General features: G+C 39.4%; 1 protein-coding gene across 1 annotated transcript in view; it reads left to right on the top strand.

The window, feature by feature from the left end:
• LOC132827455 (coiled-coil domain-containing protein 63-like) overlaps window positions 1-14,664 on the top strand; it is a 62,294-nt gene that overhangs the window by 33,340 nt on the left and 14,290 nt on the right. Inside the window, exons 4-6 of the mRNA XM_060844142.1 lie at window positions 6,490-6,671; window positions 8,294-8,451; window positions 12,374-12,597. Of these exons, the coding sequence (XP_060700125.1) occupies window positions 6,490-6,671; window positions 8,294-8,451; window positions 12,374-12,597 (564 nt within the window). The remainder of the gene's footprint in view (window positions 1-6,489; window positions 6,672-8,293; window positions 8,452-12,373; window positions 12,598-14,664) is intronic.

Below are 14,664 nucleotides of genomic sequence, written 5' to 3'. Positions count from 1 at the left end.
TTGGTAGATTTTGATAAGAAAAGATAGGAAAAGGCTTAAATGGCGACTCATACTTTCTCCTTGTTAGCACAAGCTGTTGGCATTATTACCAACTTTAAATACCTTGCACCTTCTCCCTAATAAAACATCTGGGCCACCTTTAATCTCTACCCAACTGCCCATTCTAGCCGCAAGGCAATGATCAAAACAATTTGCTTTGCATTTGTTCACAAGACCTCCTTCAGTTTACCCAAGATTTAAAGACACAGTTTCAAAATGTAATAACTTACAAACCTGATAATACATACTCCAAACATTATATTATGAAAAGATTATAAAAGAGTTCCTTCAATTGTTAAAGTTCTCATGTTTTGAGGCTAATTTGTGAGTAAGTGAAAAAAGAGTATGTTTGCTAAGTACTGCTTTAGCTCGCATAAAAGTTTTTACATTAAATCTGCGATCTTGATTTTACACGTACAAGAGTTTGGTACAGCCACTTCAACGCAATAATAACTTTGCTGAAAAATCACACACCTTGTCAAAGCTTATCATCATGCATTCATGACAATTCAAGGAAAAAGGCATTATACAGCATGAAAGAAGAGTGCTGATTAACTGGAAAATGCACCAATGAATAATCATGATTTGGAGATGCCGGTGTTGGCCTGGGGTGTACAAAGTTAAAAATCACACAGCACCAGGTTATAGTCCAACAGGTTTAATTAGAAGCACACTAGCTTTCAGAGAGACGCTCCTTCATCAGGTGATAGTGGAGGGCTGAATCCTAACACACAGAATTTATAGCAAAAATTTACAGTGTGATGTAACAGAAATTATACATTGAAAAATTGATTGTTTGTTAAGCCTTTCATATGTTAGAATACAGTGATAGTTTCAATTCTTTCATATGTAAATCACAAAACCTTTTCTTAAAAAAATTGCATTCTCGGGTTAGCTGTTAACAATGGTGATAGCTAGACAATATGTTGAAGGTGTTGGCCCCATGTGTTCTCTGTCTATGCCATGATGTTTAGATTGATTCTAATCTAAAAAGTGAGATAATGGATTTTTATATAAATTCATGCAGTTTTTGAGCTCAGATTTCTACACGAATGCATGCAGTTTTTGAGTAAAGTACAATGTAATCCTGCAAGTACAAATTCACACCACAAAATATATGTGTGCATGTGGGTCTTTGTCTGTCTGTGTGTGTATATCTGTCTGGGTTGGGGTTGTGAGTGTGAGAAAGTGTATGTGTGTGTGTGTGTGTGTGTGTGCGTAGTGAGTGCAGAGTGTCTTAAGTCTATGAGGGGGTGCATGTGTGAGTGTGGGAGTGTGTGTGTGTCTGTAGGGGTGTCTGTGTACGCGTCTTTGTGTATGTGTGTCCGTGTGTATGTGTATATAGGAATGCCTATGTGTGTGTGAGAATGTGTGTATGTGTGAAGGAATATCTGTGTGTGTGTATAGTGCAATGGTGGTCACCTGTAATGTGACATAAACCTAGGTCCCGGTTGAAGCCTTCCCTATGGGTACCGAACTTAGCTATCAGCCTCTGCTCGGCCACTTTTCTCTGCTGCCTGTCCCAAAGTCCACCTTGGAGGATGGTCACCAGAAGGTCTGAGACTGAATGTCATGGACCACTGAAGTGTTCCCCAACTGGGAGGGAACCCTCCTGTCTGTTGATTGCTGTCCGGTGCCCATTCATCCGTTGTCATAGCTTTTGCTCGGTTTCCCCAATGTACCATGCCTCCGGGCATCCTTGCCTGCAACGTATAAGATAGACAACGCTGGCTGAGTCACATGAGTACCTGCCATGTACAAGGTGGGAGGTATCCCCACGCGTAATGGTGGTATCTATGTCCACACTCTGACACGTCTCCTCAGGAGACAGACATGTGCTGCAACTGACAGGGTACCCTTCGTTGTTCAGTATTTCCCAGGAGCTGAAAAATTATGCCATGTTCTTCATGACCTGCAACACATTATCAATGAGGATGAGCACCTCACCAAGACCTTCCCCCACACCTCCTCTACTTGCCTTTAAACAACTGCCAAACCTCAAACAGATCATTGTTCGTAGCAAGCTACCCGGCTCTCAGGACAACTCCATACAACCCTGTCACGGTAGGCGCAGACACACACACACTCCCACACTCACACATGCACCCTCTCATAGACTTAAGACACTCTGCACTCACTACACACACACACACACACACACACGCGCACACATACACTTTCTCACACTCACAACCCTCAACCCAGACAGACACACACACACAGACAAAGACCCACATGCACACATATATTTTGTCAGGTGAATTTGTACTTGCAGGGTTACATTGTACTTTGCTCAAAAACTGCATGCATTCATGTAGAAATCTGAGCTCAAAAACTGCATGAATTTATGTAAAAGTCTGTTATCTCACTTTTTAGATTAAAATCAATCTAAACATCATGGCATAGATAGAGAACACAGGGGGCCAACACCTTCAACATATTGTCTAGCTATCACCATTGTTAACAGCTAACCCGAGAATGCAACTTTTATATGAAAAGGTTTTGTGATTTACACATGAACGAATTGAAATTATCGCTGTATTCTAATATATGAAAGGCTTAACAGACGATCAATTTTTCAATGTATAATTTCAGTTACATCCCACTGTAAATTCTTGCTATAAATTCTGTGTGTTAGGATTCAGCCCTCCACTATCACCTGATGAAGGAGCGTCGCTCTGAAAGCTAGTGTGCTTCCAATTAAACCTGTTGGACTATAACCTGGTGTTGTGTGATTTTTAACCAATGAATAATGACTGATAGGTTATTGCTTTGTTTGCTTTGTTTAAATTTTAAGCCTGGAAAGTTGATTACAATTGGTTCGGACTTTGCCCTGAGAAATGAACCAGTGAATAGTACTCATATACTTTATTTCATTTTGACAAGGCACAGTGCATTTATGATTAGATTAGATTAGATTACTTACAGTGTGGTAACTGGCCCTTCGGCCCAACAAGTCCACACCGACCCGCCGTAGCACAACCCACCCATACCCCTACATTTATCCCTTACCTAACACTACGGACAATTTAACATGACCAATTCACCTGACCCGCACATCTTTGGACTGTGGGAGGAAACCGGAGCACCCGGAGGAAACCCACGCAGACACGGGGAGAATGTGCAAACTCCACACAGTCAGTCGCCTGAGTCGGGAATTGGACCCAGGTCTCAGGCGCTGTGAGGCACCGTGCTGCCCACGCCACCGTGCTGCCCACAAAATCTTTCTCTTGCAATAAGCCGTGTCCCTTGTATTAATACATGTAGCTTGAAAGACATACAATTACATCGTATTGCAAATCCACCCGACAATTTCGAATTGGTTGTCTGCATAATTTTGTACAGTGTCAAGATTACCCAGCAAATGTAGTTCGCCTGCAGCATCATATCTAATGTTGGACATGGTGCTGCAGACGTATGTGCTGTTAGGGTATAATTAATATCTACTTGTTGCAAATGGCTAGTCTTTGGCACCACACCAGCATTAAAATTTATATACTACATTGCTTATTTGTGTGATAGTCAGAATATGTTTTTGGCCTGATGGTGACTTCCTCCTAGTGGCAAACACCTCTCAAGTTTTTGGTATTGTAGCAGCCAGGAGCAGGTAGCTTCATTTGTTGTTCAAACCTTTGAGGTACCTTACTGCCCCAGGGTAGACTGAGAACTTTTCATTTCTGTTTTAGGATTTTTCATGATGTCAACAATGACTAGCTGGCTCTTGTTTGGTGCAAATTTTATTTGCCAGACCTGAATGTTGTCCAAGAATTCCTGTATGTGGTCATGTTATGCCTCACTATCAGTAGAATGACAAATAATACTGAACATTGCACTCTTAAGAAAATAGCTTCACCTCTAACCTTTTGTTGTAGAAAAGCTCATTGATGAAGGAATTGAAGATGGTTGGACCTAGGGCACCATCCTGAGAAATTCCTGCAGTAATGACCTTGGGCTGAGATGATTATCCTTCAACAGCCATTACCATCTTCCTTTGTCCTAGGCATAACTCTGTTGGGTGGAAAGCTTTTTCGTTGATTCCCATGACTTCATTCTTGCTCAGGAGTCATGATGCCACATTCAGTCTAATGTTGCCTTGAGGTCAGAGGCAATCATTCATCCCACCAGGCCGGCACCTTGTTGTCAGGTTTGTCTGGTTCTGCTCCTGGTACAGTATCTTACAATCTGCCTTGAACCAGTGTTGGACATTGTCTCAATGGTCAAGGTGCTGGATACTGTTAGTACCAGATATACTCAAGTGGGAGCAGGACATGGCCCTTACAGATAAAGGGATTGAGGGCAATGGAGAGAAAACGGGAGAGGGATACTGAAATTATATGATCAGTTACGATCTTATTGAATGGCAGTATAGGCTTGAAGGGCCAAATGGCCCACTCTTGCACCCATTTTCTATGTTTCTATGTATGCTAATGAATATGCCAGGCCATCAGGTTACAGATTGTGATTGAATACAGTCCTGATACTGCTAATGATGAACAGCACCTCATGTATTCCCAGTTTTGAGCTGCTAAATCTGTTCTTACTCTCTCCCATTTAGCTTGGTAGTAGTGCTATACAACATGTACGAGAATCCCTCAGTTTGAAGATAGGACTATGTCTCCACAAAATAGTTACTTCTACCAGTTTTGTCATTGACAGATACATTTATGATAGGTAAATTGGTGAGGACACAATCAAGACAGTTTTTCTCTTGTTGGTTCTCTCATCAGCTTCCACAGCCCCAGTTTTACAGGTTATGTTACTGACTCAGCCAGTTCATTCAGTAAGGTAAAACATGACTGTGAAATTGTGATCTATCTCAATGACAAAAATTGAAGTTCCCATCATAAAGTATATTTTGTACTCTTCCTACCCTCAGCGCTTCTTCCAAGTGTCTTTAACATGGAGAAGTACTGAATCATCAGCCGAGGGAAGATAGTGGGAGGTAATCAGGAGGCAGCTTCCTTGCCCATGTTTGACTTGATGAAACTTCATGGGGTCAGAAGTCAATGTTGAGGACTCCAATGGTAACTCCTTCCCAGCTGTATACTACCGTGCCACCACATTTGGTATGTCTTTCCAGGTGTTGGGATAGGACATTTAAAGAGCCTATGATGGAAGAATGGGAAATCAGCTGTAAGGTGTGATTCAGTGAGAATGATTATGTTATGCTATTTACTCATCTATGGGACAACTGTCCAAATTTTGACATAAGTCCCCAAATGACATGTGGCAAGTGATTAGGAGGGAAGGTCGCATCTTACCTCTTTACATTCTGCTCCTTAAAATTATTCTCTGACACAAGAAAGTCTCCAGATGGAAATTCAGCCTTACCCGCCCCTGGTTAATCCTTTGTCTGCTTCAACTCCCAGACTGGCATGAGTTGAATGAAGTGAAGTGACAACTGTTTTCAGCTCCTGCATTAAACACCATTCACTGGTTGCTGCAGCTTTATATGCTTGGTAGTGTGTGTCAACACCGAAAGTGGGCTAAGTTTCAAACATGATCATTTCTTTATCTTCAAAATTGCTTATCTTCATCTATAGCAACATTACTTACTTGCGCTCCCACCCCATTTTAATTGCTGTCAAATGTTTATCCATGTATTAATTTTAATTTGTTAATATCTACCTTGTTAACATGCAGTCCCAAACCATTCATAAACTCTGTTTAAAACTTGTTATATCCTGTACCATTTTATTCGCCATTATGCACTATCTTTTCTTTGTCTCCCAGTGAATTGAATTTAAAATCCTGAATTTAATTTCCAATCCTTTTCGGTTCTGACTGTACACTCACTTTAGATGTTTCTGCAGTTTTTTTGTTCTTTCTCACATCATTTAGTGCTCTGACTTGTACCTTTTGTTCATTGTTCAACCCCACTGTGTCCCAACATTCAGAAGCTTCAGTGGCTTCAGCCAAACTACTTAGAATTTCCTTCCTAACCATTCTTCATTTCTTTCTGTGGTCTTAAAAGCCTCTGAAAACCACCTTTTGAAACAATTGTTCAATCAGCTCTGCTTCTCCAGCTCAGAACCAATTTTAAATGGCAAAATGCCCTTTGCCTTGGGACTTCCTTTTAAGTTACCCTACCTGCAAATAGAATCCTTGCCTTTATTATATTGTTTGCTGTTGCTGCATTCTAGTGAATCTTCAGACCCAGAGTGGAGTCCTACAAGATTATACTTGGATATTGCAGTACATAATAATCATGAAATGAGAAAAAGCCATTGGTCTCGTATTTTGAGAAACATTACTAGTTTACAGTTATTTGTCAGAACAATATTGTTGTTAAATTTTATAAAAATGAAGACATGTAATTTTGCAAGGAATAATCGTAAAAATTCAATTGGTCTCAAACACTTACCTTGTGCAAATCAAATGAGGCCAATACAATTGCCATTTTGAAAAATGACTCATCTTTCTCACCTTGAACTTTGCACTTTCTTTTAGTCAACGATAAAGTTTAACACAATTCTGACTGAAAATCGGAAGCTTCGTGAAGAAATCAATATCCTGAGGGTTAATAAAGAAATTTATACCAAACTCTACAATAAGCTCAGTACAAAACTACAAGAACAAAAAAAAATAATGAAAGAAATTGTTGAGGAATCTGTGCAAGCTTATGATCAACGGTGAGCACTCATCTAGCCAATACCAGGTTAGAAAGCAAATGAAACTTTAGATTTATGTTTTAAATTGGTATGTTGAGTTTGGGGAACTTCATGGCTTTTTAAATAGCTGTTTCCATCACAGAAAACTGAAGCGTTATTCATTCTTTCAAGTGTCAGTACAAAAGGTTTCACAGCTGGTTCAATGCTGAAATAACAAGTTTGGCAAATGGTGACATGCTGAATAATGTTAACACTGTGTTCAGTTCCTAACCTATATTTTCAGCCAGTAAGGCAGTTCATGAGATTAAAATTCAAAAATAGACATTGATTGTTAATGAGCAGTGATAAAACAATAAACACAAAAGAACATTCAGAATATTATTTGTAAACTCAGAGCTATCTAAATGCAGACGATTTACACATTAATTTTGTTTTGACTTGGATCAAGACTAAAAGACTTGACTGTTGAAGCCTTGCAGTGTCAGCATTCTAGTTATGTTCTTTTTAAACTGATGCAGTTGAAAAATTGCCCTGGTTCTTTGTCTCCAGGTCTTGAGGAATTATGCAACTCTTCTCCCAAGTTTTGTCTTATAATTTTGAAGTGCATTTCATTAATATTCATCAATTAATCATGGTGATTGTACTGAAAATAATTATTTTACCACTTCAATTTGCCTTCTCATCTGCTGAAGGCATTGACTCATACTGACAAAGGGTCAGTTGAACTCAAAACGTCAGCTCTTTTCTCTCCTTATAGATTCTGCCAGACCTGCTGAGATTTTCCAGCAATTTCTCTTTTGGATTCATACTGGAATGTAGTTTTGAAGGCACAGACCACATTCTTGCATCTTGCCTACATAATCATTTGTCAGGAACCAGCCTGTTTTCAGATTTGTGTTAATTTTGACATGGTAGAATTGGATCACTCCAGAATTGATTCTGTCCCTAGGTTGATATTTATGTACTTGCTTTATTGGCTATTTTAATTTACTCGATGGGGTTCAGTCGAGGGAATTGTGTCTGGTTTTGCTGCTCTTCTTCAAGGACACTGATTCAATTATGGGACACTTGGCACTGCACATCTGACATCAGCTGAAATGCAGAACTGGGGCATCACTGATTGTGAGGGTCAGGTGCATACTAGGCATTGCACTTCTGACTAAACTACTGTGGAGAGCCTGAATGTGTTTTATTTAGAAGCTGGTAGAAGAAGCAGCTGTTGAATCCTGTTCTAAACTGGGCCACTTGAGAAAGATGATGAATGGTGACAATGTAATTTCATGCAGGAAGACTAGTATTTGCAGACCCCTGAGGCTAGGTTCCACTATTTTAATTTAGAAGTGATGCTGCTTCTGTGGAACCTTGAACCTAAAACATGTTGCCTTATTTTAGAAGGAAGCAGATTCAGGGATCTCTGCGTTCAACAACCAGCTGTGGACAAGATTGACTAATATCCATGATCCATAAGGCAGATCTCCCTAGTCAGTGTCTTGTGATTAAAGAAGTTGGACATGTACAGAAAGCTAAAACAATATCTGTGCCACTCAAAATTGGGTCTGTGCATAATGGTTCTTCAAAGCCCTACTTCCAGTTGGCACAATTTCTGTAATGTTTAAATAAGTAAATTTTTTTTTCATTCCTAGGATGGAGGCAGAAACGAGAATAAATGCTGTAAAGGAACGAAGTGCAAAAGACATCCTTTTGTATAATACAGAGATAAAAGAACTAATGCGTATTATTGATCATGAGGCAAAACTTAAAGATTTTATGCTGATTAAATTTCGGCAACTTACAAGAGAAGGTATATGGGAAGTCTTTTTTGCAAATTTGAAAAATTATATTTTTGATCTGCTGAAATAACATGAGTTAGACCTGGTATCTCAAGCACTTGATATTTCTTCCCACCAGAAATTCCAAGTCTCAGTTTTTATTAAATTCATGCCTGGGTCATGGACAAATCTGGAAAAGCACATTTGTGCCATCCATTCTTGATATAAGTAAGTGTTGATGGGCCTACTTCTTCAAATGCTACAGTCCTAGTGCCAATTGTGCTACTGCAATATTGTAATATACGAATTCCAGGATAATGGTACATAATAATGGTTGGTTATATGTGTGCATGGCATGTTCTTGTCCTGCTTGGTTACAGAGGTTGCAACATCTGTTGAACTAATCCTGAGCTGGATATTACATGTCACCACTGGGTGTGTTTTTGATGAGAGGGCATGTAAAATAGATTGGGTAGGTTACCCACCACCTTCTCATCACTTCAATCCCTTAATACAGGGTTGATGGGTACTGAAATGAGGAGCCTGTCCACCATTTTAAAAGTAAATAATTAAGATTGAATGAACTTGTTAAAAACTCATTTGATTCTCATAACATTGTTGACATGGCAGTCCTGGCAGTGCCCACTAGAGATCCTTGGCACTGACAGGACTATTAGAGTTACTGGCCAGTAGATTGGCTGGTAGCTCTGGACAATGGAAAGCCCTCCCCACTCTGCAACACTTTAGTCCATCTACAGCATGTTATGTCAACTCATCATCAACATTTCCTCAGAGGATGGGAGGGAGTGAACCATCTGCCCCCGGTATCTCTGCTGTCCATCCTTTAGATTGTGCATACTGTCATTGTGATATGTATGCTTGACAAGGTGTGCCAGGGATGTGTGTTTGTTTGCACTTTTTTATAGAACATATTTTAGGAACACATGCTCCTACCTCCTATCTAATTCCAGATCGTAATGATATGTTCATTTCACTTAGTGCATGCTTTTCACTTTCCTTCATATCCCTTATGGAACAACCTTCCTGGTCAGTAGACAGCCTTTGGATGAAGGAATGGGCAGCATGGGAATTTGTGCACATCCCCTGCACAGCCATCCTTCTCCATGCACTTGTGGAGAGACAGAATAAATACTGCACTTTACTGAGTAGTGTCTCCTTTACAAACTGGGTGGCAGACTTACCACTATAAACTCTGCAAATGATGAGTCTGTTGTTTGTGTCTGAAGATTTGCATTCACCTAAATAAGTAAATTCTTAAATTTAGACATAGCGATCAAGGATTAATATCATGAAAAGTAGTTGAAGTAAGTTACTTTGTAAGGCTGCTTGAACATCCATTTGCTTAAGTGTGAATACATTTGAGGGAAGAAAGACTCTTCTTTACTTTGTGTCTGAAAATGATGGCACAGGTTTCAATACTGATTTTTTTCAAAATTCATTCATGGGTATGTGAGCAAGCTGTCAGGCCAACACTTATTGCACATAGGCAAAAGTGAGGACTGCAGATTAGAGTGGTGCTGGAAAAGCACAACAAGTCAGGCAGCATCCGAGGAGCAGGAGTAAGTGTTGCTGAGCCTACTTTAAATGCTACAGTCTTAGTGCCAATTGTGCTACCGCAATATTATAATATACAAATTCCAGGATATTGGTACATAATAATGATCAATTATATGTGTCCATGTCAGGTTCTTGTCTATTCCTGATGAAGGGCTTTTGCTTGAAACATCGATTTTCCTCTCCTCGCATGCTGCCTGACCTGCTGTGCTTTTCCAGTACCACTCTAATCTTGACTTATTGCACATGCGTAATTGCCTTCATCGACAGTTGTAGTCATTGGGACACCTAAAATGCAGCTATGAAAGGTATTCCAGGACTTTGTCCTGCTGAAAGTAAGGGAAAGGCAATAAAGTACAAGTCACAATAGAGTGTGACTTAGAGGAGAGCTTGCAGGTGGTGGTGTTCCCACGTATCTGCAGCCCAGACTTGAAACACTCATTCTATTTCTCTCCAAGATACTGCCAGATCTGATGAGCTTCTCCAGCATTTTCCATGTTTGCTTGCAGCCCTTTCCTTTTAGAAATTGTAGGTTGCAAGTTTGGAAGGAGTTACTAAAAGTATCTTGTAGATGGTATCCACTGTGCTTCAGTGCTGAAGAGATTGGATTGAATGTTAATTAAATCAGCTGCTTTGTCTGACTTTGGATAGTGCAGTATGTCTTCGAGTGTTCTGGGACTATGCCTATCAAGCAGAGTGGAGGGCATTCCATTACACTCCTGAATAGTATCTTGTACATGGTGGATGCGGGGAAGATAGGAGGTAAACTACCTACCATTGAATTCATAGCCTCTCACCTGCTGTTGTAATTATAGTATTTATAGATATTTCTAATCAATATAATTCAAATATATTATTAGATAGCTCTGAATTAGAAGTGGGACTTCAACCCAGTCCTCCTGGCTCAGAGACAGGGACAATACTATTGTGCTGCAAGCCTTGATCAGAGAATTTGTATGGCTGGTCCAGTTCAGTTTCTGGTCAATTATAACTCCCAAGATATTGAAAGTTAGGGATTAATTGATGGTAATGGCAATAAACATCAAGGAGAGATGGTTAGATTCTCTCTTGTTGGACGCAGTCATTCTCTGGCATGTGGTGTAATGTTATCTGCCATTTGTCAGCCCAAGCCTGTATGTTATTTGGATCTTACTGCACCTGAAGATTGCAAATGGCACTGAAAATTGTACATTCATCAATGTCTGCACTTATGAACTTACAATGGGGAGGAGGTAATTAATGAAGCAGTTGGTTGGGCCTAGAACATTACCCTGAGGAATTCATGGGTTCATCTGGTACAGTGATAGTGTCCTTAACACTCAGACCTGGCTACAAAGCCATTTGCTCCAGAGGTATGGTATAGCATTTTGAAGCAGATTGTGTAGGAAAATTTCGACCTCTAGGAACTCCTGAAGTTCTGTCCTTGGATTGAGATCATTGACTCTAACATCTACAACATCTTCCATTGTGCTAGGGTATGATTCCAACCAGCAGAACGTTTACCCCAATTGCCAATGACTCCAGCTTTGCCAGGACTCCTTGATGCCATGCCACATCAAATGATGCCATGATGATAAGGGGCTGTCTACTTCCACCTCACTTCTGAGGTTCAGCTCTTTTGTCCATGTTTGGACCAAGGCTGCAATGAAGTCAGGGGCTGCATGGCCCTGTGGAACCCAAACAGAGCATCAGTGAGCAGCTTATTATTGAGCAAGTGCAGCTTTATGGGTCTGTCAATAACCCCTTCCATCACTTTGCTGATGATCGAGAATAGACTGATGGGGCGGTAATTGGCTGGGTTCGATTTGTCCTGCGTTTTATTTACAGGTCAAATTATTGGGTAGATGCCAGTGTTGTAGCTATACTGGAACAACTTGGTTCAAGGCACGGCTGCTTTTGGAGCACAAGTCTCTATTTCCATTGCCAGAATGTTGTCAGGTCCCGTAGCCTTTGCAGTATCCAGTGTCTCCAGGCGTTTTTTGATTTGCAAATATCTACTTTTCATATTTGAGTAGCCTTATTATTATTGTAACAAATGTTTTTGTTTCACTATTATGACTTGTGAGGCTTTCATTTTCTTGCACTTATCAGGATCCTGAAGGTTAAAAAAAACTCCTTTTGTACCTGGCTGTGTTATTACAATTCTCGAAGTGCTAGACGGTGTGACTTAGAAACAAAAATAGAAGTGTTTAATTTTCCAACCATAGACATTACTGTTCTTGATGATTGCAAAAAAATTACAATGAAAGGAACAAAAATAGTATGCCAGAAAATCTATACAGAAATGGAAATTCATAATGATGGTAAAAGCTATTAATAACTGACCACATGAATCCAAATTCTATTAAGATCTTTTAAAAACAACTTTTGCATTCCTAGATCATTCCAAGGATAAAATTGGCAAGAAAACAGCGCAAGAAATTGAATATGAAGCTTATGAAGAAGTATATAATCAACTCAGAAATCTGACTGGAAAGGATAACCTTTACAGTCTAGGCCCTGAGTTCGTTGCCACGGAGGAGAAAAACTATGCACTGTTTAATTTTATAAATGAAATTAACATTCAACTAGAACATAAACAAGAAAAGATCCAAAATATTAAGGTATGTACAATATTGTCATGACAACACAAAACACCAATTTTCTTTTTGTAATGATGTTTCATTTTTGTTTCACAAATAATTACAGCTATGCAAATACACAGACAGTAGATTACATCATCACTGAACGATTTATCCAGCAGCAGCGTACAATACAGGAATGACTTGAAGATGAATGTAGGAAATAGGAGGATAAGCAGACCCTTTGGTCTATTGGGCTTTTCTTGCTATTCAATCCAATCTTGACTGATCTTGGGCTTCAGCTTCATTTTCCTACTCGTTCCTATATCTCTTGATTCTCTGAGAGACCAAAAGTCTGTCTGTGCTGTTCTTAAATATATTCAATGATGTAGTATCCACAATACTTGTGGTATAGAATTCCAAGGATACATCTCTGTCCTAAATGACTGACCCCTTATCTTGAGACTATGCCTAATGGTTTAGACTCATCAACCTGTAGAAATAATGCCTCAGTATCAATCCAATTAAACACCTTCAATATATTGAATGTTCTAATAAGGTTACCTCTTGATCTTCTGAAATCCACCAAATATAGGCCCAGTTTACTCAGACTCTTTTCATAGGACAACCTCCTCAACCCAGGGATCAATCATTGCATCCCATGCCAAGATATATTTCTTTAAATTTGGAGAACAAATCTGAAGTTATTATTCCAGATTTGTTCTTATCAAAGCTGTGTTCAAGAGTTGTCACAAGATTTCTTTATTCCCATATTTCATTCATTGCAATAAAGGCTAACATGCCATTTACGGTCTTAAATGTTTGTTGTACCTGCACGTAATCACTTGTATTCCTTGTATGAGCACACTTAAATCCAACTGAACCTCAACATTTACAAGTTTCACACCTTTTAAAAAATATTCTGCTTTTCTGTTTTTGTTATTGTGTATGCTTTTCTATTCATACAACCAAAGCAATTAGCCTCACACTTAGCCACATTAGACTCTATTTGCCATCTTGTCACCCTGTCAATTAAACTCTATATATTTCTTTGCAGCCTCCACGTGTCGACTGCATAGCTTACTGTTATACCTAGCTTTGTGCCTTCAGCAAACTTAGATATATTACTCTACCTGTGCATCTAACTCATTAATATCGGTTGTAAATGATTGAGGCCCAACAATGATTCTTCTGTCACTCCTCCAGTCACAGCCTGACAACTTGAAAATGCCCTGTTTGTGTCTTCCATGAAAGTAACAAAGTTTCAGCATTCATTACTGTTGAAGACCACAATTAATATTCTTCTGAATCTAGTAGGATGCATGAGGGAGTACAATGTATTACAGTTCCAATGAGGTAGACTTTCAAATTGTGATGTAATTTTTGAGCAAAACTTGGCATTATGAATTTGACATAAATTACAAAAAAAGGCCTAATTTAATTTCCGTTGTTTGCATTTTATCACCATCATGCATTGAAAATCTATCTCCCTGTGCTGTGCCGTGAAATAGTAGAAACTTAGTCAGAGGATAGCCCCAAACTGAGTACGGTCACATCTTACAGAAACGGAGTGATCTCTTCATCACACACCCATACTGTTTTTCTGGATTTGATGGCCAGTTGTAATGGCAGAGACCTGAAGCTAAATATGCACCTTACTGACTTATACAAAAAAAAGAAACTGACAAACTAATGGACTTAATGGGAGTGACATTGATCTTTATCAGTAGTCGTTTGAAGTTACAAAAGAATAAATTGTATTCCTGTGATACCTTACCACCTTTTCAGACATTCCAAATTATTTTATAAGCAATGGATTACACAGCCCTGGTGTTGTATTTTCATGTAACATGCTCTCACAAACAATTAATGAGAGGTCATGCTTTCAAGGTGAGAGGTGGAAAGTTTAAGGGGGATACACACGGCAAGTACTTCACACAGAGGGTGGTGGGCATCTGGAACGCGTTGCCAGCAGAGGTGGTAGAGGCAGGCATGATAGATTAATTTAAGATGCATCTGGACAGATGCATGAGTAGGTGGGAAGCAGAGGGATACAGATGCTTAGAAATTGACCGACAGGTTTAGACAGTACATTTGGATTGACTCAGG

Source organism: Hemiscyllium ocellatum, chromosome 24 (assembly GCF_020745735.1).
Source record: "Hemiscyllium ocellatum isolate sHemOce1 chromosome 24, sHemOce1.pat.X.cur, whole genome shotgun sequence".
Lineage (NCBI taxonomy): Eukaryota > Metazoa > Chordata > Chondrichthyes > Orectolobiformes > Hemiscylliidae > Hemiscyllium > Hemiscyllium ocellatum.
The sequence above is the reverse complement of the archived record's forward strand: the minus strand, read 5'-3'. Positions and strand labels throughout refer to the sequence as shown.